The sequence below is a fragment of the Lygodium microphyllum genome, chromosome 24 (genome assembly GCF_053477565.2).
Source record: "Lygodium microphyllum isolate KBCC chromosome 24, Lygodium_microphyllum_v1.1.10, whole genome shotgun sequence".
Taxonomy (NCBI): Eukaryota; Viridiplantae; Streptophyta; class Polypodiopsida; order Schizaeales; family Lygodiaceae; genus Lygodium; species Lygodium microphyllum.
The window spans coordinates 135,082,628-135,107,994 of record NC_141158.1 but is presented as its reverse complement, the minus strand read 5'-3'; the positions used below and the strand labels follow the sequence as shown (position 1 = coordinate 135,107,994).

At 40.0% G+C, this 25,367-nt stretch overlaps 1 protein-coding gene across 1 annotated transcript in view; it reads left to right on the top strand.

The window, feature by feature from the left end:
* LOC148015693 (Transducin/WD40 repeat-like superfamily protein) overlaps positions 1-25,367 on the top strand; it is a 128,251-nt gene that overhangs the window by 89,381 nt on the left and 13,503 nt on the right. Inside the window, exons 12-16 of the mRNA XM_087665234.1 lie at positions 6,551-6,640; positions 6,797-6,862; positions 8,345-8,436; positions 12,441-12,509; positions 12,641-12,710. Coding sequence (XP_087521360.1) covers positions 6,551-6,640; positions 6,797-6,862; positions 8,345-8,436; positions 12,441-12,509; positions 12,641-12,710 — 387 coding nt within the window. The remainder of the gene's footprint in view (positions 1-6,550; positions 6,641-6,796; positions 6,863-8,344; positions 8,437-12,440; positions 12,510-12,640; positions 12,711-25,367) is intronic.

Genomic DNA, 25,367 nt, shown 5'->3' with positions numbered 1-25,367 from the left:
ATTACAGCTCTTGGAAGACATAGATATGGCAGGTTTAAGTGCAGAAATTACAGGTTAGACCACTAAAAAATGAGGGTGCAAAACATGAAAACATTGATACCGAGGATTCGGTTGAATTGTATGAGCTATGCAAGTCCACAATCATTTTATCACTCTCTAAGCAGGTTCACTACAATGTTGTGATTGAAAAACAGACTGTATATCAGCTTTGGACAGAGATTAAGAATCTTTATGACAAGTGGAATCTTGTATCTCAAATGTGGAGTCTTGTATGTCAAATGTATTGGTTGAAATAATTGATGGACTTTCGTATGAAGGAAAGGACTTTCATGTTTGCATATTTGAATGAGCTTCACTTTTCATTAGCCATCTGGCTTCACAGGAGATTGAGTTCAATGACCCTCTGCATCCTTTATTTTTGCTTGGTACTCTACCTAAGTCGTGGGACACTTTTCGTATAGCTCTATGTGCTAAGATCTCAAAGGATGGGCTGAAATTGCAGCATGTTGAGTGCTCTCTTAACAGAAGAGGTGGAGAGAGAATGTGGATGCTTCTTGTACGTCACATGTATTGACTGTGAGAGGCTGGTAAGATAGAAATGGCCATGGTAGAGACTCTCAAAGGTCTTAGTCTAGGATACGTGGACAGTCTCGTAGTGGGCGCAAGTTAGGTCTTACTTGTCATTATTATGGGAAAGCATGTCATATTTGATTACAATGCCATAAAATGCATGAAGACAAATGCAAGGAAAAGGGTAAAGAGAAAGTGTAGGAAAAGAATTATGGTAGCACTATTCCTAGCAAGTCTAGCGTCAAGGTTGAGGAGATTAATGTGGTGCAGCTTGATGTGTCTGATGATCTTATATTGGCAGCTTCTTGCTTGGACGTCTCACAGTTGATCGATGCTTTGCCAAGATAATACTCAGTGATAATTGATAGATTTAGGTGATTTATTTCATGTTACCCCTCATAGAGAGTGGTTTCACTTATATTGCAGTATGACTGGATCTGTTCGTCTGGGTGTTTGGTTTTAGAGATTATGTTCTCTCTTCATGATGTATGTCATAGAGAGTGGTTTTACTCCTATCGCAATATGACTAGATCTATCTGTTTGGGTAATAACATGGCATTGGAGATAGTTGGTATTGGTAATGTCTAGTTGCAGCTTGGTTTAAGCAACATATTCTCTTTTCATGATGTACGTTATGTATTGGCTCTCACGAAGAGCTTTATCTCTGTTGGCACCTTGGATGATGCAAGTTATTTTGTTTCTTTTGGTGATTCCTCATGAAAGATTACCCTTGAGAACGATACTAAGTTTGGTATCCTCTATCTCTTGCTTGTATTTGGGTTAGTTTACCATGTTTTGGTTGTGGATGCAATTTCATATGTATCTCTTTGGTATCCTTGCCTTGGGCACATATCTTTGAAAGGAATGAAAATGCTTACCAGTTTGTAGTATCTTTTGTTTTTGAGTTGTGTGATCATTGTTTATATAGCAGGTAGACCTATAGTAGTATGCTTCAAAGGTTTGGCATGAAGTGCATTTGTGAGTCTTTGACTCTGGTATATTCGGATGCATGTGTTAGATATGTTCAATGTCTCACCCTTGTAAGGTGCTACCAACGATCCATGGTGCTTTAAGTTGTAAGGCCCTCATTATGAGAAGAAGCTATGTGTGAGTACGGACATTGGGTGGTTTTGACTTGTATGTCAAATGAGGTTTATGTAATCTGATGGCAAAAAGGTGACCTTTGTGGATCTAGCCTTTGGATTAGATAGAGTAGTCATACTGGTAGCATCGAGTTGGGGAGGTGTGGGAGTTATTAAGGATGCCTATTTTGGGGTTCAAGGGCCACGTAAAAGCGGCCCTTGGTTGAGGGGTTTGAAGGGGGACTAGTAGCTTCCTTGACAGGGTTCCGGAGGCAGTGTTCCCAATCCAACCGTAAAGGGAATATTCCCTAGAATGTTCCTTGGCCAACTAGAAAAGGTTCATAATATAGTCGAACATGCCGATTAGACTATCTTCTCGGGCTATAAAAGAAAAACCTCTCTAAAGCCATCGCCAATCTATCTTTCATCCAGTTAGAGTTCTTCTAGCTACCCTTAAGCTCTTCATCTATCATTTGTTTGGATTGCCATCTAAGCTTCACAGTGAAAGTAGACGGGTGGATAGAGCCATCTTTGTATCAATTCATTTGAAATTAAAGCAGTCTCTGTTATTCTCATATTTGTTGTGTGTTCTTTACTTCTTGCTTAGATTGTGTCTGTTGTGGCGTGTATTTTCTACAGTATGTGGTCCCATGGCCTATCAGTCACTAGGTGGTGCAAAGTACTTTGTCACCTTTAGTGATGATTACTCACATAAGGTTTGGGCTTACCGTATTAAGTAGAAATCGGATGTTGTGTCTACCTTTCAGCATTGACTTGCTCTTGTTGAGAGTTAGTTTGTGTATAGATTGAAATGCCTAAGGTTTGATAATGGGGTGAGTATGTCTCAAAATCTTTTGAGTAGTTTTGTGATGAGCAAGGTATTAAGCATTAGTTGACCATCCTTTATATCCCTTCCCACAATGGTATTGCCGATCGCATGAACATGAAAATTTAAGAGAGAGTCCGATGTATGCTTAGCTAGGCAAGCTTACCATAGCACTTTTGGACTGAGGCATTTACTATTGTCGTACATTTGATTAATAGGTCTCCTTGCACTGCTATTGATTACTAGGTTGCAGAGGAGTTATGGATTGGGAAATCTCCATCATATTCTCATTTGCACATCTTTGGTTGTGAGGCATTTTGTCATGTTTTCAAGGACAAGCACAATAAGTTGGATCCTAAGTCCATGAAATGCATCTTTCTTGGTTATGGAGATACAGGTGAGATGGGATATTGCCCATGGGATTTGCAGGCTCCTCAGGTTTTGCGCATCCATAGTGTAGTTTTCAATGAGGAAAAGATGCATAAGTAGCATAAATATGTAGTTGAGGTATCCAGGGTGATCTTTCAAGAGGAGCGTCCTGTTTCCGTACAGCTAGATAGACACTCTATAGCGGTTGATGCTTCCGTGGCCTAGGATCTGTATGTTATGGAGGATCAACCTGTTTTGAGATGCTCTACTAGAGCTAAATGTCAGCTTGAGTGCTTTACAACCTCCATGGATTATATGATGGTGACAATTGCAGGTGAGTCTCTCTCTCATGATGAGGCCATGAGTAGAGATTATAGTCACTCATGGAACATGGCTATGCAGTCGGAGTTTGACTCTTTACAGACAAACCATACTTGGGATTTGGTTCCATTGCCTAGTGGCAAGAAGGCATTGCCATGAAGTGGATATTATAAGTTGCAAAGTATTCCTGGACGCCCCAAGCCCACTTATAAGGTCAGACTGGTAGCTAAGGGTTTCAAGCAGAACATGGTGATGACTTCAATGAAGTCTTTTATCTAGTGGTCAAAATGATGACCTTACGCTTAGTATTAGCATTGGTTGCTTAGCTAGATCTGGACCATTATCAGATGGATGTAAAGAGAGCTTTTCTACATGGGGACTTACATGATAATATTTATATGCCAACGACCTAAGGGCTTTGAAGAAAAAGGTAGGAAATACCTAGTGTGCAAGTTGAGAAAGAGCTTTTATGGCCTTAAGTAAGCACTTACGGAATTGTACCACAAGTTTGATGCTTTCATGCATTTACAAGGATATAGCTGTAGTGCTATGTTATGGTGGCCAGGATACAAGAGACTTGGGATATAGAGGCAAGACTTTGGCGTGATTGATGTGATTCCTACATTGCATTCGAATTCTATGAGCGCTATTCAGTTGGTCAAGAATCCGGTCTTTCATGCAAAGACAAACCACATTGAGGTGTACTATCACTTCATTATGGAGGTAGTAGAGGATAAGTCTGTTGAGCTTGTCAAGATCTCAAGCGACGAGAATTCTACAGATTTGCTAAGTAAAAGTCTCTTAGTTGAAGGTTTTGCCTTAGGAAGATGATGGGCGTAGGATGAGATGGAATCTTTTTCTCATCTTGTTATTCTTTATGTACATTTATACTCTGTCATTTTTTTCTCATTCTCTTTTCACTAGGGGCACATTCGCCTTGAGTGGAAGGTTTTTGGGGGTAAAGGTGCTTGTCCCTAGCCGCCCATAGTTACATTGACAGTATCTGTACACCTATACATTGCAGGTGGCAGACACTCGTCATTGTCACTTCTTTTTTTATTCTTTCAGTGATATTTGAATAAGAGAAGGTTGGTCACACATTGTCACTGTTGGAGTTCCCACGTCCGGTCTCTCTTGCTCGTTTCACCAAAGCTCTTGCTTCCGCTTGTGAGCTTCCACTCAAGGCTTTCTCCCTTTAGTGCCACCTATTATTTTGCCATATAGGGCAAGTGCTAGTGTACCAAGTATATAGAAAGAGGGCACAAATGATGCTTCAACTAGTGAGCAAGAAGCAGGGAGATTTTCCACATCCGGTCTCTCTTGCTCCTTCCACCATAGCTCTTGCTTCCGCTTGTGAGCTTCCACTCAAGGCTTTCTCCCTTTAGTGCCACCTATTATTTTGCCATATAGGGCAAGTGCTAGTGTACCAAGTATATAGAAAGAGGGCACAAATGATGCTTCAACTAGTGAGCAAGAAGCAGGGAGATTTATTGAGTAGCAGGTTGAGAGCCCTATGGTGCCTTAGAAAAAAACAATGAAGGTTGAGATTCCCACTCCAAGTCAGCTCGTTGTGCTATGCAAACCTATCCACATCTCTTGTCTCTTTGAGAGATTATGGAGAACCATCTTGCTATAAAGGACACGACTCATGATGATGAGCTTAAGTGAAAACTAGCTATGTGGTTTAAAATGGATTTCATTATGAAGAGTCAAACTTGGGAGTTGGTTCTTTTGCCAAAGGGCAAAAATGCTTTTCTATCCAAGTGGATGTTTAAGTTGGAGGTTATAGGTGATGCTCAGCCAAAGTATACGGCAAGGTTAGTTGCCAAAGATTTTAAGCAAGAAAAAGGTGCAGACTTTTATAGGATTTTTTCATCTGTGGTGAAATTGACTATTTTTTGCATTGTGCTTGCCTTGGTGGCTAAGGATGACATGGACCTTGTACAATTAGATGTCAAGATAGCATTTCTATGCGGTGAACTTAATGATGAGATTTATATGTAGCAGCCTAAGGGTTTTGTGGAATATGGCAAAGAAAAGCTTGTTTGCAATTCAAGAAGAGTCTTTATGGATTAAAGTAGGTTCCTCAGAAATGATACGATAAGTTCCAAAAGGATTATGATAGCAAAGTGTTGCAGGGTTTCAATATAGATGGGGGAAGGCAATCAATGCTCTATTGTTTCCTTGTGTGAAATTGAGTGTTGATGATTGTCCCAAATCTGATGAGAAGATTGAACTGACCAAGGTTCCATATTCATCACGTGCGGTTAGTCTCATGTATGCTATGATTGCTACTTGCTTATACATTGCTTTTGTAATGGAAGTAATGAGCATGCACATGTCAAATCTTGGCAAGAAGCATTGGGAAGCGGTGAAAGATATCTTGAGGTACTTGAATGATACAAGAGATATGTGTATATGCTTTTGGAGTAGTAGTAGTGGTGTACTTGGGTACACAAACAACCATTGGGTATGTTTTTACCTTGTGTGGTGGTGCGATCTCATGGATGTCTCATTCGTAGAAATGCATGGCATTATGTACCATTGAAGTTGAGGATATTGCAGCCATAGAGGCATGCAAAGAAGCCATATTGCTTACTAGTTTGGTGGGAGACTTGGGCCTCGGTGAAGACATGCCATTGTTGCTTAGTGATATTTAGAGTGCCATCATGTTGGGAAAGAATCGTGTTTCATGTAAAAACCAAGCACATAGAAGTATCACTTCATTCATCAAGTGCTTGGGGGCAAGCGAGCTGCGCTTGTCAAAGTTCATACTGATAATAACCTTGCAAGCTTTCTCACCAACAATTTGCTCACCGAAAAGTCTGCACAATTCAAAGAGTTGATGGGCATTGGGTGAGGGTAACTCACATGTATTTATCTCACACATTTTCTTATTGTTGTCTCCTTTAAAGGTACATTGGCCTTTAAGTGGGAGGTTGTCAAGGTAAAGGCCAATGTGGCTGGCCGCCTGTCTTACTTACTTACTAACCCTAAGTGTATGTGTACACACTCATTCTTTGAGTGATAAGACAATAAGGTGCTGCTAAGAAAAAGAGCTATTGGAAGCACCACAAACATTCTCTCTCTCTCTCTCTCTCTCTCTCTCTCTCTCTCTCTCTCTCTCTGTGTGGGTGTGTGTGCATGCGCGCGTGCAATCTCTGTTCTCCTTGCAGCTCCAACAAAATGGCCCAGTTTTTGGAAGGTTTTATGTTTAATCCTTCAATGACTTTGTGACTGAGGTTAGCCTCTTGATGCTGTCATCAAACTTGTCGGTGAAGTTTAGGGGTTGTGTGTGTGGTCCTGGCTTTAATAGCAGCTTCTCTCATATGTTTTTCACCTTTGACTGCAACTGGAGATGAACTACTGTCTGCATATACAGGTGGTTTATGTTGGGAGTAGTACTGGACAAATACATGCTTGGGACTTTAGGGGAGGGAAAACCTCGGCTGCTTTTATTACCCCTGGAGAGGTATCGAACATATTTTGATGTATTTGTCTTTTTAGTACTCCACATTCCAGTTGATTAAGTTACACATATTCAAATAGAGATTTGTCAATCTATAAGCCTTGATCACAACAGTGAACTTGACAAAACAAATATTTATCTGATGGTGAAGTACTGCAGGCATACAATCCACCCTTTGCTACTTGGAAAATCACATCACTTTTGAGTTGTATACCATCACTACTGGTAAACTTATCTCCAGGATCTAAAATTCTCTTTATATTTCAGTTCTATTGGTTTACTATGCTTTGGCATCTTGCATCATACCTGGCTGTTCAAAATTGCGTATCAATTAGTCTCTCCTTGCTCGGTGTATGAACTGTTAGAGGAGTTAAAATAAGTTTCAAGAATATGTAATTTTGAGATGTATATAGTGTTAAAAGACATGGATCCCTGTAAATAACAATAATGGGTTTTGCACCAAGATCAGAGTATCATGCCAAGAATGTACCAGAGAAGAACACATCATGGTCCCAAAGATTGTAGAAAGCCATTGTTTTTGCTTTGCAGATTTAGAGTTACCTAGAGTATGGATGACATCTTTCCCAGGTCACTAGTGACTTGTGTTACACAGGCATGGGAAATTTTGAAAAATTTGGGCATTTCACTTTCCACATTTTCTGTGCCATGATTCTGGTAAAAATAGCATCTTCTAATTCTTCCATTGTAACCCATACAAGCGGTGCCTGTTTGCTTAGAATTGAGCGTCTGATAATGCCAAGTGAGAAATTGTTCTCAACGTTATACAGGCTTTTAAAATGTACCATGACTTCTGAGTCTGTTTGTTTCTTTCATTGCTAAATGCAAAGGGAAACGATTTTGAACAAAGCAGAGCATTTGAAATAACAACAGTCAAAACCACACATCAAGTGCCATTGATTGAAAAGTAATCCACCCAGCAAAAATAGCCTGTAAAATTGATGGATTAGTCTTCTTTATGATAGTGCTGAAAGTGTACTTCACAAACCTTTGAGCTTCAATCTTTCATATCATAGGATTCCTAGTGAACCTTGAGAGTAGGCCCTAGGAGCTTTTCTGGATTGGCACCCAAGGAGGCAGCATGTTTGCATTTTGAAAAATGTAGGTAACAGAGGTATGCCCTTGAAGGCCTCCAACCACATTGACTGATTGAAAACACTTGCGAAAGGATTGGTGACACATAGTAGACAAGAAACTACTTTCACTCTCTTTACCTCGCAGCCTGGTGTATCCTCCAGAATCTCCAACCATCTGCAACAGATGATGAGGCACGACGTTTTGAATTTGCTCTAGTCTGCCATTTCTCTTGATACAAATAGAAAGTTGCACTCCTCTATGTTTACTGGCAAATTCAAAGGAGGAGGAAAAAGTTGCCATGGAAAGGACGGCAATGCATGTTTGTTTGTAAATATTATTTTCATCAGCATTAGATTCAGAAGGAAGGTAATCTCAATATTGTCTTTTGATATATGTGTTTGTTTTGTCCCCACTGTTGCTTTTTTCTCTAATTTTCTGCTGAACCAGAAAAAGGAAAAGGAGGTTTTGGGGGGGTTGAGAAGAAAAAACACTGCTAGAAATTAGTGCTTTAAAGTGTGCTGCTGGAAACTATCACATGCTAATAATTTCTCTTTCATGTCTTCATTAATTTCATAGTCCAATGTCATTTGATAGTCCTTACTGGTACTGCAGGCTCAAACAGAAATAAAGCAAAGTGGAATCCAATCAGTTAGTCTCAATCCACGTTGCGAGCAGCAGTTGGCTTTTCATCTCAATAATGGATGGTAGATCAAATATCAATCTACTGATCAACCAATTCAAGTTCAACTGTTTTCATGTTTCATAATGGATGTTGGATGTAATATCAGTCTATTGATCAAACCAATTGAACTTTTAAGTGGTGTTCGCGTTCAATAATGGATGGTAGATTAATTATTAAGCTCCCAAATAAAGCAAATCGAGCTCAAGCTTTGGTTGTGACGTGTGCTTATAAAACGAATTGCTGTAAACTATTTTCTGCAATAGTGAAGGAATAACAACAGTTTTTATGTTTCCAACTTCTGTATGATTTATAAGGTGTAAATATTTGGCATTTTGAGCTTTCCCTCTGCTGCATGCAAGTTTGAATCAATGAAAGCTTTTTACAAGAGATTGAGACCTTGCTTTGTAAGGATAGTGTAGTGAGTCCTCTACTTACAGAGATACCTTGATGTGAGAATTCTGCATCATTTTGTACGAGCTACTTCATATTGGATTAAATCTCCATCCTATTGGACAAGTCTTCAAGCGAAACATTGTTCTAGCATTAAGACAGACACCCTTACAGGACTATAAAGGGCCAAATCGTGTGACAAGTACCTGAATGACGATGACAGCAAAAACATGCTTTTATAGAAAGGATCCTATGTCTCCATCTATCTGCACCAATTTTGTACCTGAGGGGACATGGAGAAAAGGGCTAAAACATGATTTGTATGCTTCTTGATCTAGTAGCAAAGCAATCATGTGTGCCAATGATGTCTTAACTTTGTCAAGTCACAAGTGACATCTTTGTTCCAAAAATCTTGGCAAGGTCCTTTTGATCTGAAGCATGCTCATAGTGACATGATGTTCCGTTTTGTATTTCCAAAGTTCTTAAATTCATTTCATTTCTCCTCGGACCAAATGCTTTATGTGTTTGTGAACTTTGTGGCATAGCATAATTAGGAAGATATGGAGAATTACAAATAAATACCCATGCACTTTCAATCTGAAATTTGGTGAAGTTGCAGTCTCACTGTCTCAAACATAGAAAAGCAAACTCTAGAGACTGAAGCTTATAAATATTGACAACATGAAATTTTCAGTTTTTCATCAGAAACATGAACATCAGAATGACTTGTCTAGATTTGGAGGTGACATTGTGAATCTTTGTAAGATGTAACCATTGAGGTAAACAGTCCATAAGATGCTTAAAGTATTAGGGAGTTGCATGCCAAAGGTCAAAGTCTCAAAGCTATGTCTAAGCCCAAATATCAAAGTCTGAAGTCTAACAAAACCCAATATCTGGAGACGAAAGCACATCTGCAGTCTAGGGCAGCTTAGATGCCTCTGATATCAGATAGCATCAATACCTGCATGACTACTAGCTTAAATGCTGGAAATGAACAGCATTGCTTGTGGAGGGCCACTTTCACAAGACCATGTTTTGTTGACTTGTTTAGTCCATGAAATGAGGTGTTTCGTCATGTTTCATAACTAGAAAACCTTATGAGTATGTTATGTGTGGGAAATCGTTATAAAAAAGGATTTGAATGAGTACTTCTGGCCGTTGGGAGTCTGAGGGACAAACAGGTCTAAGTAGTGAGAACCTGACTCAGTTTTTGGAAAATCCCTACAAACATTGACAAAGTCTCATGCTGATGAGTAGAGTGCCAACAAGCAACACCTTCTACATATGATGAACTCACTGTTTTACTGGGAAAATGGAAGCCAGTGTAGTAAATCTTGAGTTGGTTCTTGTTATGAATAGAAGGTCATACCTATATATTTCATGCTGCACTTTCAAATTTGATACACATGCCAGCAAACAGTAGCTGCTCTACTTTATATTGTGCATGACAGCAAATCCTACTTGTGCTTTTGTATTTCTAGGAAAAAGCATCATTGTTAGTTGGCTTACCCTTTAACGGAAGCAGCTGCAAACAGCCATAGCGAACGTATGCAGAATTAGAAAGGATTTTGTTTGATTGGTGACCACTGGATGGTTAACTCCAAAGTTTCTGTATCGTGTTCTTGATTAGAAATTGCTGTTTGTTTGTTTTTTGTTGGGGGAGGGAACGATGATTAAGAGCAGATAATTGTATAAGAAGAAAAAGTTAATACAATGGCTGAACAGCATGGCTAAACTAGAATGAGGTAGGCCCAATAATAGTGCAGAGTAAATTAAACTCAAATACAGTGTCTCTTGAGCATGTCAAGAGAATGTGGCAACAACTGTAGCTCCAATGCAGCTGCCACGATGCAAGGTCATAACTTGCTGTTCCTTGCGCAGATTCACAGAGAATGTTGTGCAAGTGCATGCCAGTGGTGCAAGTCCCTGTGTGAGTGATCCTAGTGTCATCAAGGGGGCCGAATGATAGGTAACATAGTGGCTTTTGAGGTCTGCTTGCTGCATAACACGAGCTGGTACTAGGCATTCCAGATATGCCTCCCTATAGGGCTTCCGATGGATTTCAGAGAGCTCTGAACAAGATGCTAAGAGCTTCAACAAATTGAAAATTAGGGAGGGCCTCTAGTGTAATTAGGAAGTGCATTCTAGCACACTTTAAGAGTATTTATCTGAACAATGAGAGGATGAAAGAGGATGCCCAAGCCTTGAAACAAACTGAAGTTGGTTTAGGCTCAAGAAATTCTTAACAAACGGTGGATTAAAACACACTAAGAGATTCATCAACACAAAATTAGGGCAAGACAATGAGATGATCAAGATTTAGTTGGACACGAGAGCAAGCTGATTGGGGGCAGTAAGACAATCTTTATTCATACTCGTGTTTCTTTCATGCACAGAGTCCAAGCTAGTCTGCATACATGAGAGCCTATCTGTCTACCTCTCCTAGATCTTTGTTGATTGATGATATAAGTTTAAAAATCTCCTCCTTAATAGTATCCACGACCTGTGAATTAGCATTGTAAAAATGCCCTCAGGCAGTATCCAATGCTCACTTGTATAAGAAAATTCCAACGTGTTAATATTTTATGACAAAATTTGTTAATTAGCATTCTAGAAACCCATGCCTTTAAGAATTAAATAAATGTTTTCAAAAGCTTTGTTGCTGTATTCACTCCAAAAGTCTTAGATTCTCATAACACAGTTCTATATGTACAAAGCCTAATTCATAACTTCTGTTTTTTAATCTTGCTGCTAGGCAATGGGAAAACAAAAACATGCTTTGGAGTCGCTAAACAGGGTTCAAGCTTCTATCCAAAATGGTGAAACGGGGACCTAATAAGCATAAATATAAGTGTAAATAAATGTGTGTGCACGTGTGTGTAGAACATTGTATAAGCTAAGAGTTAAGAGTTAATACTACCTTCATAGTTATGCAAATCTTTGTGCAACTCCATGCATCTTCTCAATATGATGAAGAGAAACAGACATGGGAATACATGTGACAAAACTACAATTTAAAGGCTAGAAGTGAAAGTTAAAAGCTAAAACACATATCAGCCAGAGAGTGAAAACATGGGTGTTCCCACGCAAAAAATTCAAACTTCAGAATAGCAAATATTTATGTCTTGAAAAGGTACTTCCAGGAGTCAATAATGGGAAGGAAGAGGAAGAGCTCCAATAAAACCGAGGGACCCTATTGAGTGCTGGAACCATGGGTGAAGAAAATAGAGGGGCATCCCTTTCAGTGGTCCGAAATGCCATTTTGAGCAACTACGGCTGCAATGGGTTACTGGCTTGTGGGCAAACAGATCCTGAGATGGGGTTGGTTTGAAGCAAATTAGTCTCCAGGTGGCTGTGAGCTGTTATCATTCTATCTACGGGTACTATAGTGGGCTCTATTTAAATAGGCAGCTCCCTATTTATATGTTTTAGGATTCTTTGTTTTGTGGCCACTGGCTGTACTAGAAACATTCATGTGATTGCTTAGTTGCAAAGAGCAAGCATGGCACTGGGAACTCAGAAAACTTGCTACTATCTTAGTAATTGCCTTTTTGCTGCCAAGTTATTGTTTTGATTTAGCATCTTTTCTTTAAAGATCATCAATTTGAATACCTGGTATTTGATGCTTTCTGATAGGTCTGGTGTTTTGGATTTGTCTTCCCTTGAAGTGACACATATGCATTGCCCTCCACCACCTTGGGAGAGGTGAAACTTTTCTAGGCTTCATTTCCAAAAATTAGTGAAACTTTTCTAGGCTTTATTTCCAAAAATTAGTGTTGCACCCTGTTTCTGTTTTTAAAAATAGTATTTGATGAGATTTTTATTTGCAATGGCAGCATGGAGGAAAATTCTGTGACAGATGTTGTGATTGAGAGAAGAAAACCAACTTGGTTGTCTGCAAACTCGGTAATCTCCGGAATTTGTTTGTATGTCAATTGTTCGAGTTGCAATGTCAAATAATATAATGACAAAAAACAGCTTGGAAGTTTAATTGTTAGTGTTGTACGGTGAAAAAACAAATTCTTAGGTTTTCACAGCAACATATCCTAACATTCTTAAGTATACACCAGCGCTTTTGTGACAGAGGTGCTGGGAAGTAGAAAGGAAAGCTTGTGAGAATGACAATAATAACATTGAACCTAATCGCACTTTGGTGGATCCCAAACATATCAGCTTGATGACAAAATTGGACAAAGGCAGCCTAGGCAGCAGTAATAGAGGGAATGTTCAAAGAGTGGAGGGGTATCCAACAGCCATTGTCTCTTATGGGAGTGGGCTTAGGGAAGCTAGAAGAGTGTGTTGTACCTTGACAGTTACCGAACACATCAAACCAGCAAGCTTGATGCCGAAATTTGATATAGGCAGCCAAGGGAGCAGCCATGATGGAGGAAATTGTCAAACACAATAGAGCAAACGATGAATGCAGAAGCCAAACACAACAGCAGGAGGTGACATCCAGGCTGTGCAGCAGGGTGTGGTAGCAAAATTCAATAGGCTGAAGATTCTTCAAGTGGTGGGCCAAAAGACAGGTGCAAAAGCGTAAAACTTTTGGGTGCAGAGCGCGTATCTGGATGTTTAAGGATCTAATGCTCCCTCCTTAGGTTTGATTGTGTCCTCAGCAATTCCAGACTGGAAAATTGATTTCTAAGCAATCTTACTGACTCCCAAGCAACATCAGTGCTTCTACTTGATGGAGTAATCTAAGCAAGAAGTCCTATGGAACCGCTTCATGCTTTGGTCTAAGACCAACACGGGTCCAAGTGGAACATAATGTGTGTAATCCTCAAAGATACAAATGTTCCACAAAAAGGTGAGCGTTAGCTTTTTAGTAAGGACTTGATGGGCATGAATCTTGCCATTTTGGTCAAGTGGTCGACAACCCATATAGCAACTAGTAGGGATCAACATCGACCTAGCCAAGATCACATTGGTCAAGTCCTCATTGGTTTCATGCCTTAGTGGAAGCAGACAGCAAGGGGAAGTCGAATGATTGCATCCACATCAATCCTCCACTAATCATTGTTTGGAATTACTGCAGCCATGCCATTCCAAACGTTGTCTAACTTTTGCTATTGTCATAGTTGTCAGGTATGATACGGTACGGTATGATAAAATATGGTACTCTTATGATTTTAAAAGGTACGGTACAATATTAGCATGAAAAAAAAAGGACGATTTTTTAAATAACAAAAACCATAAATCATTAAATGATAGATCATAGAATACATGTTTAAATTGGAAATTGCCATTTCATTACAGAATAAGATGAATACATGAGGGTGACCACGGTCGCATGGGTTGTACAAAACATGCAATACAACTACAGTCACTAATGAGGTTACCATCATCATCAAATGATGGCTCCCTAGGTGGCGGTTGTGTAGGCAAGGGGGGGATGTCATCATGAGGCACAAGATGTGAGCTACTAGAGTCTTGCCTTACATATTTCTACAAGCCACTCGAACTACCTCTCCTCGATGATGGAGGGCGTCGAATGACCATGCCTCTGCTACCACCTACTCGAACTCCTTGTCCACGAGTACACTGATTGCGAGTGTCACGAGTATTTGCTGCTATAAGCTCTGCAAAAATCTTCTCCTCACTCATACTCATCCTCACTGATGAGGTTACCATCATCATCAAATGATGACTCCCTAGGTGGCGGTTGTGTAGGCAAGGGGGGGATGTCATCATGAGGCACAAGATGTGAGCTACTAGAGCTTTGCCTTACATATTTTTGCAAGCCACTCGAACCACCCCTCCTTGTTGATGGAGGGCGTTGAATGACCATGCCCTTGCTACCACCTAGTCGAACTCCTTGCCCACGAGCATACTGATTGTGAGTGTCACGAGTATTTGCTACTATAAGCTTTGCAAAAATCATCTCCTCCTCGTCTATCTCCTGATGTGTACTTGGAAGAGTGTCGTTTGTTAACTTGAATGTATCAACATTCACCTACACAATCCAGTGATGCACGTTAGATCGATCATTATAAATGCTAAAGTCTAAATGGTAAAGTATAAACTTCAAAGTTCAAAGTTTAAAACTACAAAGTTTAAATATTATGGTTAAGTGTTTAAACTTTACCTGCTTCAGACTACCCATGCTCATCATAGCTCTCATCATGTATAAGTTAGTGCGGCAATAGACTAGCCACTCTAACTGTCGTGTGCTAAGCCGATTGCAAATCAATGTGTGAATGAGAGAATAGGCACTCAAGTTTCTCTCACATGCACTCAAAGAGCAATCCTGGGCAAGGACCATCATGGCTAAGGGTTGAAGGGTCTCCAATGCATATCCAAAGTTTTGCTACCAAAATAAATCCTCCAGTATTGCATTGTGGTCATCCACAGGGACCACACAAGTCAAATAAGCAAGCTGGTTCGAACGGAACTCTCTATCATCCATGACTGTTTGCGACTTGTAGGCCGGGTGTACCAATGCAGCAAAACCATGGATGGGCTTATGCATCCATGCCCATCTCCTCTCTGCTATCTCTAAAACATGTGCACGCTATGTCTCTGTGATAAATGCACAAGCGTGTGTCTCCACCAATGCGGCTCTAAAGAAGTGAAACGAGAAGACTCATTGTGGACTCCTCGTAATCACTCATATGTAACACCCTATAAAAGGAAGTCACGACAATGATGCCGACATAGAATTTTTGTCAAAAATGCTCATTAAGGCACAAGCGTTGCATTGCTTTGGCCTCCTTTGTCTCATACTCATCCCACTCATTCCATAGAGTGGACACCACTGTTTGGCGCAAGGGGAACCGCACCTCATAAAGGCGCTCCAGCAATAACCACATGTAAGCAAAGTGAGTTGAAGAAGGCTTCTTCAACTCTAGTGTGCTATGCTCACGATACATAGCAAACACTTTTACCTTTACCGTGAAGAATGTGATAAGTGATGTAGCTTTGCGGACCACCCTCTTCATCCACTTGAGCTTCCCAATGTCCTCCATGAGCAAGTCCAAATGATGACTTGCACATGGAGTCCACACAATCGTGGGAAACTTGGCCTCAAGCAGACGGCCCATGCGCCGATAATTTGATGCATTGTCGGTAACAACTTGCACTGCATTGGAGGGGTCCATCTACTACCACAATTTACAAATTACAAGTAAGTATACTAACAATACTTCGAGGTTAGAGAGACAAAAGAGAGAGTTGAGCCTTTCAAGTTTTAAGTTTCAACTTTCAAGATTCAAGAATGAAGAGAGATGGGGGCCTTGCGGCCCGGGGGGAAAGAGAGAATCGAGATAGATACTAGAGAGAAATTAGAATAGGGAGATAGATAGTTATGCATAAATCAATTATCATAATGAAAAAAAGGGAAACAAATTTAAAAGGCAATGTATACCTCAGTGATAGCTTGTCGAATGTGGTGGTAGATAAATGCGCCTGTCATTTTCCTCCTCCTCTTGCCGGTATCTACGGCCCGCAAAAAGTAAGTGTCGAGTGGACATGAGACGAGTATGTTGATGATGCCCCGTTTCTTACGATCACTCCATCCGTCGGTGAGAATGGAGCAATCATATTTTATCCATGCAGCCCGAATAGGATCAAGGACTCGTATCAATCCTCTCCTTCTCTTCATCAATCTTTTTCGTCCTCATGTCATTGTATGTAACACTGGTCAATCCTTCACATGAACCCACATTGGCAATAGCTTTTACCATCTTCTTCCATTGCTTTTGCTTTAGGACATTGAATGTAGGATTGCACTCAATCACTGTGCATGCAATTTCAATGTTCGCAAGTCGTTGCCTTTCTCTAAGAAAGGCAACCGATCCACTCACAAGACTAGGAGCTTGAGAGAGAGAGGATTGTCTCTCCGACACCGCATGAGCCTCCACTCTTTGTCTTTTACCGAAGTAGGATGTAGATGTGGAGCCCCATCACCAATGGTAGAGGCCTCTCCTGCATCGGTTGAAGATACACCCACATTTGATGCTTCCTCGTTAGTAGGCATAGGAGTTGGTGCCGATAAGCCACTTTCTCCTCCTCTTGTGGATCCCTCTCTCATCTTGGTGAGAATCTCCTCCCCGATGTTTTAATGGATCTCCTTGCGTGGAGCAACTTTCCCCCTTGTCTTGGAAAGATGTTGGAGAAGCCGAGTTGCACCACTTGTATAGCGCTTCCCGCAATACTTGCATGTCCAATGGTGGGAGTTGGACTTCTTTGTGTCCCTCTCCACATGGATCACGTGTAAATTGAAGGTCTCATGCTTCTCACGAGTCATGGTGCTGATGACGGATAGAGGAGAGAGAGAGAGAGAGAGAGAGAGAGAGAGAGAGAGAGAGAGAGAGAGTCTTGACTCTTTAAACTTGAGTCTTGAAAGTTGAAAGGGAGGGAGACTGGAGAGGCCCAAGGGTTGGGGTAAAGTTGAAAGAGCAAGAGTGAGAGCGAGGGGATGGGATATGAGAATGGCAAATGCTTTGATAGGGTGTGGGATAGAGGGGATGGGAGATGAGATTTGAGAATGACAAATTCTTCGATAGGGTGCGAGAAAGAGGGGATGGGAGATGAGATTCGAGAATGACAAATCATAAGTCCATTCAAGATCCAAGAGAGGAAGATGAGAATGGTATGTGCTTGTTGAATTGGTATGGAAGCATGGAGGAGAGGAGCACCTTTTGTAGATGAGAGAAGGGTCAAAGTTCAAACAGTCAAAGAGGGGTCAACGGTCAAAGAGAGGGTTGCCTGTTGGAAGGAATCCAAAGAGGGTTTTGGAGGGGGGGGGGGAGTGCATGGTTGGAAAAGGGGGTGGGATGAGGTATCCAAGGCTTTCCATCCCCCCAAATAGTGCCATGCAGGCAGGCGGAATGCATAGGAGTAAATGTGGGGGCACAGGGAACGTGGGATAGGGGACGCAGGACACATAGGCGAGGTGGCCCAAAAGGGCCCAAAATAACGTACGAAAGTGTACGGATACGAACCGTACGGATCATACGGTAGTATTCCGTACGGTACGAATAGTACCGCACATCGTACAGAGGCAACTATGGCTATCGCATTATGGTCATATTTGAAGCAAAATTGTTATAATAAACTTATCCTAATGGGCATTCTAAAAATTGTCAAGCTTTTGCTACTGCTTGTATTAGAAGCAAAATATAATAGAAGATGATTTGGAATTTATAGCGGATATAATAGAAGATGATTTGGAATTTAAACTCTAGCATCCTTTATCTGCCTTTTGAGTTGTGCAGTTGACATCCAATTTTGTAGCCCAACACTCTTGTCTTCGGGTCGCGTTTTAATGAATTAAAATTGGTTGACTTTAATGTTTAAGACAAGGCACGATCCTGCAGCACAATTTGCTGCCTAGGATTTGCTGGTGGTTGCACATGCAACTTGCTTCTTGCATATGCATCTTGCCTCTTGCACATGTATCATACTTTTCACACAGTTGTTCTCTCGCATGCTCCCTTGGCCATACCATCCATCTTTGCCTATCCCATTGCTTGCTCAGCGTATGAGCACGTGTATGTGGTTGGCACCCAAGCGCATCACATTTGCTCCCACTTGAGTTGCAGCTATCCCCAGTTGCATAGCGAAGGCTAAGAGTCAGCACCGATGTGAGACTCATCCAACCATATTGCCTCACGTATGCAGTAACCTTGAAACTTAGAACAAGAACTTCTTCATGTGTCTAGATTTCTCGTACTTGTGATGTAACAATTGCTTTGGCACCAACTTTTGAAGCCCATCTACATCCTCTAGCTCATCCTATTTGGGGTTGTGGTAGGAGTAGGTCCACGATACTCCAAGATTACTCACAAAACAATGAATGCATCTTCCAACTAGAGGTAGCTCCAATTTTTAAGGCACATCACGTAGCTTCTTAATAATGTGGAAAGGCCCTTCTTTCGCGGTGCTAGCTTAGGTGAAAACTCCCCAGATTGCTTCAAATGTTGCTTTAGATTATAAGATAGCACCATTAACCTTCCTAGAAGATCAGCCTATTTCTTTTGCTGTGTGCTTGAACTTGCCTCAAGAATTCATATCCACAATCAATTGATATGCCACATAGTTCCTAGTAGAGGTTTCCAAGGTATGGTTGAAGGTATTGCTAACCAGCCACCCATAAACTATCCAAATGGGGTTCACTTGTTAGATGGATTGTACCAATGATTGCATGAACAACCAATGGTAGATACTTCTCATATGTAGCTTAATGATCTTAACAGTAGCAATGAAGCATGACAATCATGATATGATTGGAATCTTTGTTTGCTCATCAATTTGTGGGTGAAAAGCAATAGAGAGTACTAACTGGGTGTTGAAGTTGCACAACCTCCATTGCACAGTTGGATTTATCACTTGCATCTTGTTGAACTTGTCCACCATGGTAAAGATGGCATCATTTTGGAACTGCTTGCTCTTTGGAAGGTCGATGAAATCCATCGAGATCTCTCAAGGAAAATCTAGAATAGGCAATGGTTGTAGCTTCCCCAACACTTATGATTGTTTGGTTGAGGTTTGGCATGCTTGGCATCCCCTCACATATTACTAAACATTTTACTTCATTTGTGGCCAAAAAGAAATGTTGTGAAAGCTTCTCTAGAGTGGGACCTTCACCATGATGCTCGACAATAGGTGTATCGTGCACCTCTTGTAGAACAATAACCTTGTAAGGTCCTACAGTGATAAGATAATCTGCCATGTAAATACATCCACTAAATCTTCAGCACATAATGTGAATGAAGATCGTGCTTGCATTTTTGCATCTTCCAACCAAATCTAGATCAACCTCCTAAAGCTTCTTTATAGGAGTGAAAAAAATAGACTCCATGGAAGTAACCACCATCATTGCATGTAGTTGTCGGCCCAATGCATCCACTACATTTTCCTTCCCTTGCACATACTCAATTTCAAAACTCCATTGAGTTCAAAATTGCCACCAATGCAATTGTCTAGGAGTCATATCCTTTTGAGACCGAGTAAGTATATAATGTAAAGCTTGCTGATCAGATTTGATATGAAAGTCTTGCCCAATCAAATAGTGTTTGCCGTTCTGTAAGGCATGTACAATGGCCAAGAGTTCTTTGTCATAGATGGAATAGTTTAACTCAATTGCCTTGAGCATTTGACTTTCATTAAGCAATTGGATGGCCATGCTATCACAACATTGCTCATACACCATGACCACTTGCATCACAAATCACCACAAAAAGGTTCATTGAGATTTGAGAGTCTTGACACAAGATTTGAAGAGTACATGGACTTCCAACTCCTTGAAAGCCTAGTTCATCTTTTGCGTCCACATCCACTTGAACTAATGTCATGTGGCATTTGTCAAATGCAATGCCACTTGTGTATAGTGCTCCACTAACTTGAGATGGAACATTGTCTATCCCAAGAACATGTGCACAAGGCCACTCCATGATTGCCTTGACCTTCTTAGGATCCATAGAAATCACACATGCAAAAATGATGTGCCCCAAATGAGAGAAGAATTCACACTTCTTTTGATTAAAAAAGAGTCGATTCTTGTGCAACAACTGCAAGACACTCCGCAAGTGATCATAATGCTCTTCTCAAGACTCATTTTAGATCAAGATATTAGAGGAAAACATTTCCTCCTCCTTCCCTGTCCCCCATCCCTGTTCCATTTTATGTCACTTGTGACTATGCATGAGTCTAGAAAACAAAGTAGGTGCATTGGATGGTCCAAAAGGAAGCATCACAAATTTAAACAATCCAAATAGAGTCCGAAATGCCATCTTTGGAAATCTTTTGGAACAATTTGAATTAGGTGATAACTGGACTTCAAATCCAACTTGCTGAAAACGTCTATTGGTTGATGTAATATGCCATCTATTTGTGGCAAGGGAAACCTGTTTGGGTGAGCTTATTGAGTGCCTTGTAATCTATACACATGAGCTCCCATTCTTCTTTTGACCAACAAGATCGGAGCATTGAATGGGCTAGAGCTAACCCAAATCAGTTCTTGCTCCAAAATGTTCTCAATCTATTCTCAAAGCTCTATGAGCTCCTTCTTGCTCATCTAGTATGGTGTCTTTGAGAGGGTTTTCACTCTTGGGAACTAGCTCAATCCTAAAATTCTTCATGATGCAATAGAGAGCCTAAAGGCCCTAACCCAACCACCTTAAGGGTTGGAATGCATCCCTCAAAAGGCTGCATCATAGCTTACTTAACTTCCGAACAAAAGGGCATGTTAGCTGTGCCGTTGTGGCTGTAGAGATTGCCCACTTCATAGAGGTATATGATGGCGATGAAGTAGGGAGAGAATGCTTGTGAAGGCTAGCAAAGTAGAGGAAGATGATAGTGATGGCAAGGGCCAATAGCAATTGGTGAAGATGTTGCAATGAGGGCTAAAAGAATGGTCTTTCTTGTTATCCCCTTTTATATAACTTTTTGAGTCAATGATCCTACCAAAAACTCTCAAATTTTGGATTTGAAATACATTTTATTTAAAAATGTTTAGGGGGGCGCACAAGAGCCAAGGGAAATTAACAATATAGATTGAGATTAACTTTTCAGCATTTTTCATAATTAAATATTAATTTTCAGCTATAAATAGTGTAAATTCATTAATAATTATTTCGGTGCCCTGAAAAATAATCTGACTGGCCAATAGTTAAATTGGTTAGGCAACTTTCAATGTCTCTACGCCATCTTTGATAATCAGATTGACGTTGGGCACCATTAAATGCCACTTCTCTAGTGTCATAAACTGATACTTATGGCCAAATGAATGCCCTAGGCCAACAACTAGCACTGGATACCACCAAGTACCTGTGCGGCATAACTTATAGTAACTTTTGCCTTTGACATCCCGTGATTTCTTTGGGTTGCGGGCTCGTAAATTTACTTAAACCCCAGTTGCACCTCATATGTGCAACATTTACTTAATCATGTGATTAAAAATTAATCCACATGTTAAGTGAGGTTTCAAAAATACATGTCCTTATGATAGCCCTCCTCCTTGAAATCCTTGCAATCGTCCTCGATTGCACTGCCAAATGCATCAAAAGCGTTATATTGGAATTTCCATAGGGCATCATAGTCATTGCGCATTGTTGTTTAACCATTCTATATGCCTAACATATGCTAAAGATTACCAGTCAATATAGCATAACATAATATCACAAAGAATCTTAAAAACATTGTTAGATAATCATGTGAGATGTCCATTTTTCATGAGCTCAACTCATTCGGAAAAACCAAACCATAGTATAGCGAAAACCAAGCATAAACCATGGCTAAAATATCAATGGCATCATAACATATGTTGTTGTCCATGGAACTAGATATAAACCATTGAAAACTGAGCATCATCTAATCTTAAATTAATCACCTACTAATTTGAGAATTGATTACAAATTGTTGCAAATGTGACTTGAAACTGATCACAAACTCATTGCAAAAATTGACTAGCAATTACTGCAAAATTTGATGCACAACTGATTCAAAAAGTGACCATAAACAGTTCTCAAGCTGATCAATAACCGAGCTGAAACTAATTAGAATATTTGTCTCAAGATCGAGGCAAAATTCATGCTAAATTGATCATAAGATGATGCAAAAGTATAGTTCCAGTGCTCGGGTGAAACTCATACTCATGTGCATACATCTAATAGTGACTAGTACACTAAGTAGTGATCTCATGGCAAACATACTGTCAGTGCAGTACCTTGGATGCATGCTGAATTACATCCGAGATCCACTACATATGAGAGTGTCCATAACTGGAGGAGTGGAAGTGCTACCTTCCCCTTGAGCATCACACAATACTCCGGACCTTTGCTCTGCTGAACCTGACGGAGCCCAAACTAAAGTCGGCTCTAACTGAAAGGCATCTAGGTGAAGCTACAACAATTGAGGATGGTTTGCCAAGTCATCCTCTTCTATCCATTTGGCATCTATTGGTGAATAATTTTGAAATTTCAGCAAGTATCTCTTGGAAACTTTACCTTTGACATTTCTTTTCTTATGTGCCAAAATCTGCTCACATACCAAAGTCTCATATTGCTCCTCAACCTCAGGCTGAATTTCAGCAGACATATCCTTCGGCACATCATCATGAAAAGGCCTCAACAAATTGACATTGGTGCGCAGATCGGACGCAGGTAGCTCACGTAGTGAATTCCCAAAGGTCCCCAAGAACAAAGCACTCTACTTTTTAGCACAAAAATCAATGTGAAAGCAAGCACGACATGAGACAAGAGACAAATTGGGTTGAATCTCCCCCATGCCTTGTGTGAGCGCTTCACAAAGCATGTATTTAATATATATTTTCAATCTTTTTGCTCAAAAATAGCCCAATTACAAAAATATGACAAGCTTTTAGCTTTTGAATTTGCTTTCTACCAAAAATAGGAAAATAAAGCTAATGGACGGTGCCCAAAGAGTCTGGCACGCCCAATCTCAATGTCCAAATAAAAATAACATATCCAGGCGCATAAGCGCATACAAAATAATAATAAATAGTCGATGTCTCTATAGACATAATCAAGATATAGGCGTGGCGCCTATCAAAATATAGTCCAAAGGTCGAAAACCCGCTAGACTCCAATGCTTTCCTCCGCCACTGCTGTTATCTCTACACATCAACTGAAGCATTCACAATCGTTAGTAAAATAACACAATTAAACCGACAAAAGTGAATACCTAGCAGTCTTCAGCTACATAAATAAATCAACTGGTTAGAAATAAATCCTAACCTTAATTTATTACGAGTGCGCACTCTAAACTCATAAACGTTTATTAATTTAATATGCATTTTGCGGAATCACCCGCTATGGAATCACCCATGTACACACTAAATTAATGAAACGCCCGAAAAGGACAGGCGTCCCCATCAACTTCTCGCACAAAGAATCCTCTTTGCGTATGAGCCCCGGTCATCTAAGTTTACGGAATCCACCGTAAAACCTCACGGAATCCACCGTGGAATATGCCTCCTGGCATCATACCCCCGGGGTGGGATAGCAATTGACCTCAATTGCTATTAGCTCAATGTGGAGCTAACAGAGTGGGGAAAGCATTTAGGTCTCTAGCGTGCATCCATTGTGCTTCTTCTACAGGATGGTTCTTAAATTTCACGAGATATCTAGAGTACCTTCGGCCAGTTCTAGTGGTCATGTAATCAGTGTCTATGATGGCTTCTGGTTCAAGGATTTCAGTCTCTTCTTCTAGTAAAGGTGGGTTTTCATAGACAGGGTGGATAGGTAATTGTCCTCTAAATGGTCTCAATAAACTAATATGAAATGTATTATGAATTTTCCAATGTGATGGTAGTTCTAACTTGAATGCATTGTCATTAATCTTATGAATGATTCTAAATGGTCCGTAGAATCTAGGGGCTAATTTGATAACTGGATGTCTATCTACACTTTGCAGTCTACGCTTTTCTATTCTAAGCCAAACATAATCATCAACTTTGAAATTCTTGGCTTGTCTTTTCTTGTTGGCTTGTTTGGTATATGATTGTTGGGCTTTAGCAATCATATCCTTTACCTCATCAAAAATAGTGTTATGCATAGCAGCAATATCATCGGCACTTTGTATTCTATTAGACAAAGAAGCAACAGGTGTAGATAATCTATATCCATAAATAACTTCAAAAGGTGCTTTCTTTGTAGATGTGTGCGGTGTATTATTATAGGCAAACTGTTATAAATGCAAATGAGTATCCCATGTTTGAGGTTTAGAGATAGTGTATGCACGTAAAAGATCTAAAATAGTGCTATTTGTGGCTTCTGTTTGTCCATTTGTTTCTGGATGAAATGCAGATGAGAAATCAATCTTTGTGCCTAGATTTGCAAACAGCGTAATCCAGAAATTATTACAAAATCTAGAATCTCTATCTGAAATAATGACTTTCGGCAATCCATGGTTAGTAAAAACAGTTTTCAAAAATAATTGTGCTGCTTGTGATGCTGTTAAAGTTTTCTTACATGCAATGAAATATGCTTGCTTACTAAATCTATCTACAATTGTCCAAATCATGTCATGGTTAGATTTAGTATTTGGTAAGCCAGTAATGAAATCCATAGATATATGTTCCCAAGGTTTAGATGGAATAGATAAAGGCATTAATAACCCATACTGTTTACCATGATGTCTCTTTATTCTTTGACAAATCAGACATTCAGAAACAAAATTAGACACATCTACATCCATATGCGGCCAATAAAAATCTTCAGTTAACATGCGTAATGTAGAAATGATACCTCTATGACCTTGATATGGGGGACAATGAATTTCATTTAAAACAAAAGATCGGAATGGAATAGTAACACACAGTCTCTTTTCAAAGAACATGAATCCATCATTATATGACAATGAATCAACAGGAATGAAATTATTTTGAACTAATTTTTGCCAATCAGAATGAAAAGTAATATCCTGGTGATATGTGTCTTTCATAGCAATCAAAGAATCAAAAGATATGATAGAAATGTTATGAATTGCAGGTCTTCTACTTAATGCATCGGCAACTACATTTTCTTTTCCAGGTTGGTATTGAATGATAGGATGGAAACTTTGAATGAATGAAGCCCATTTGATATGGCGGTCAGAAAT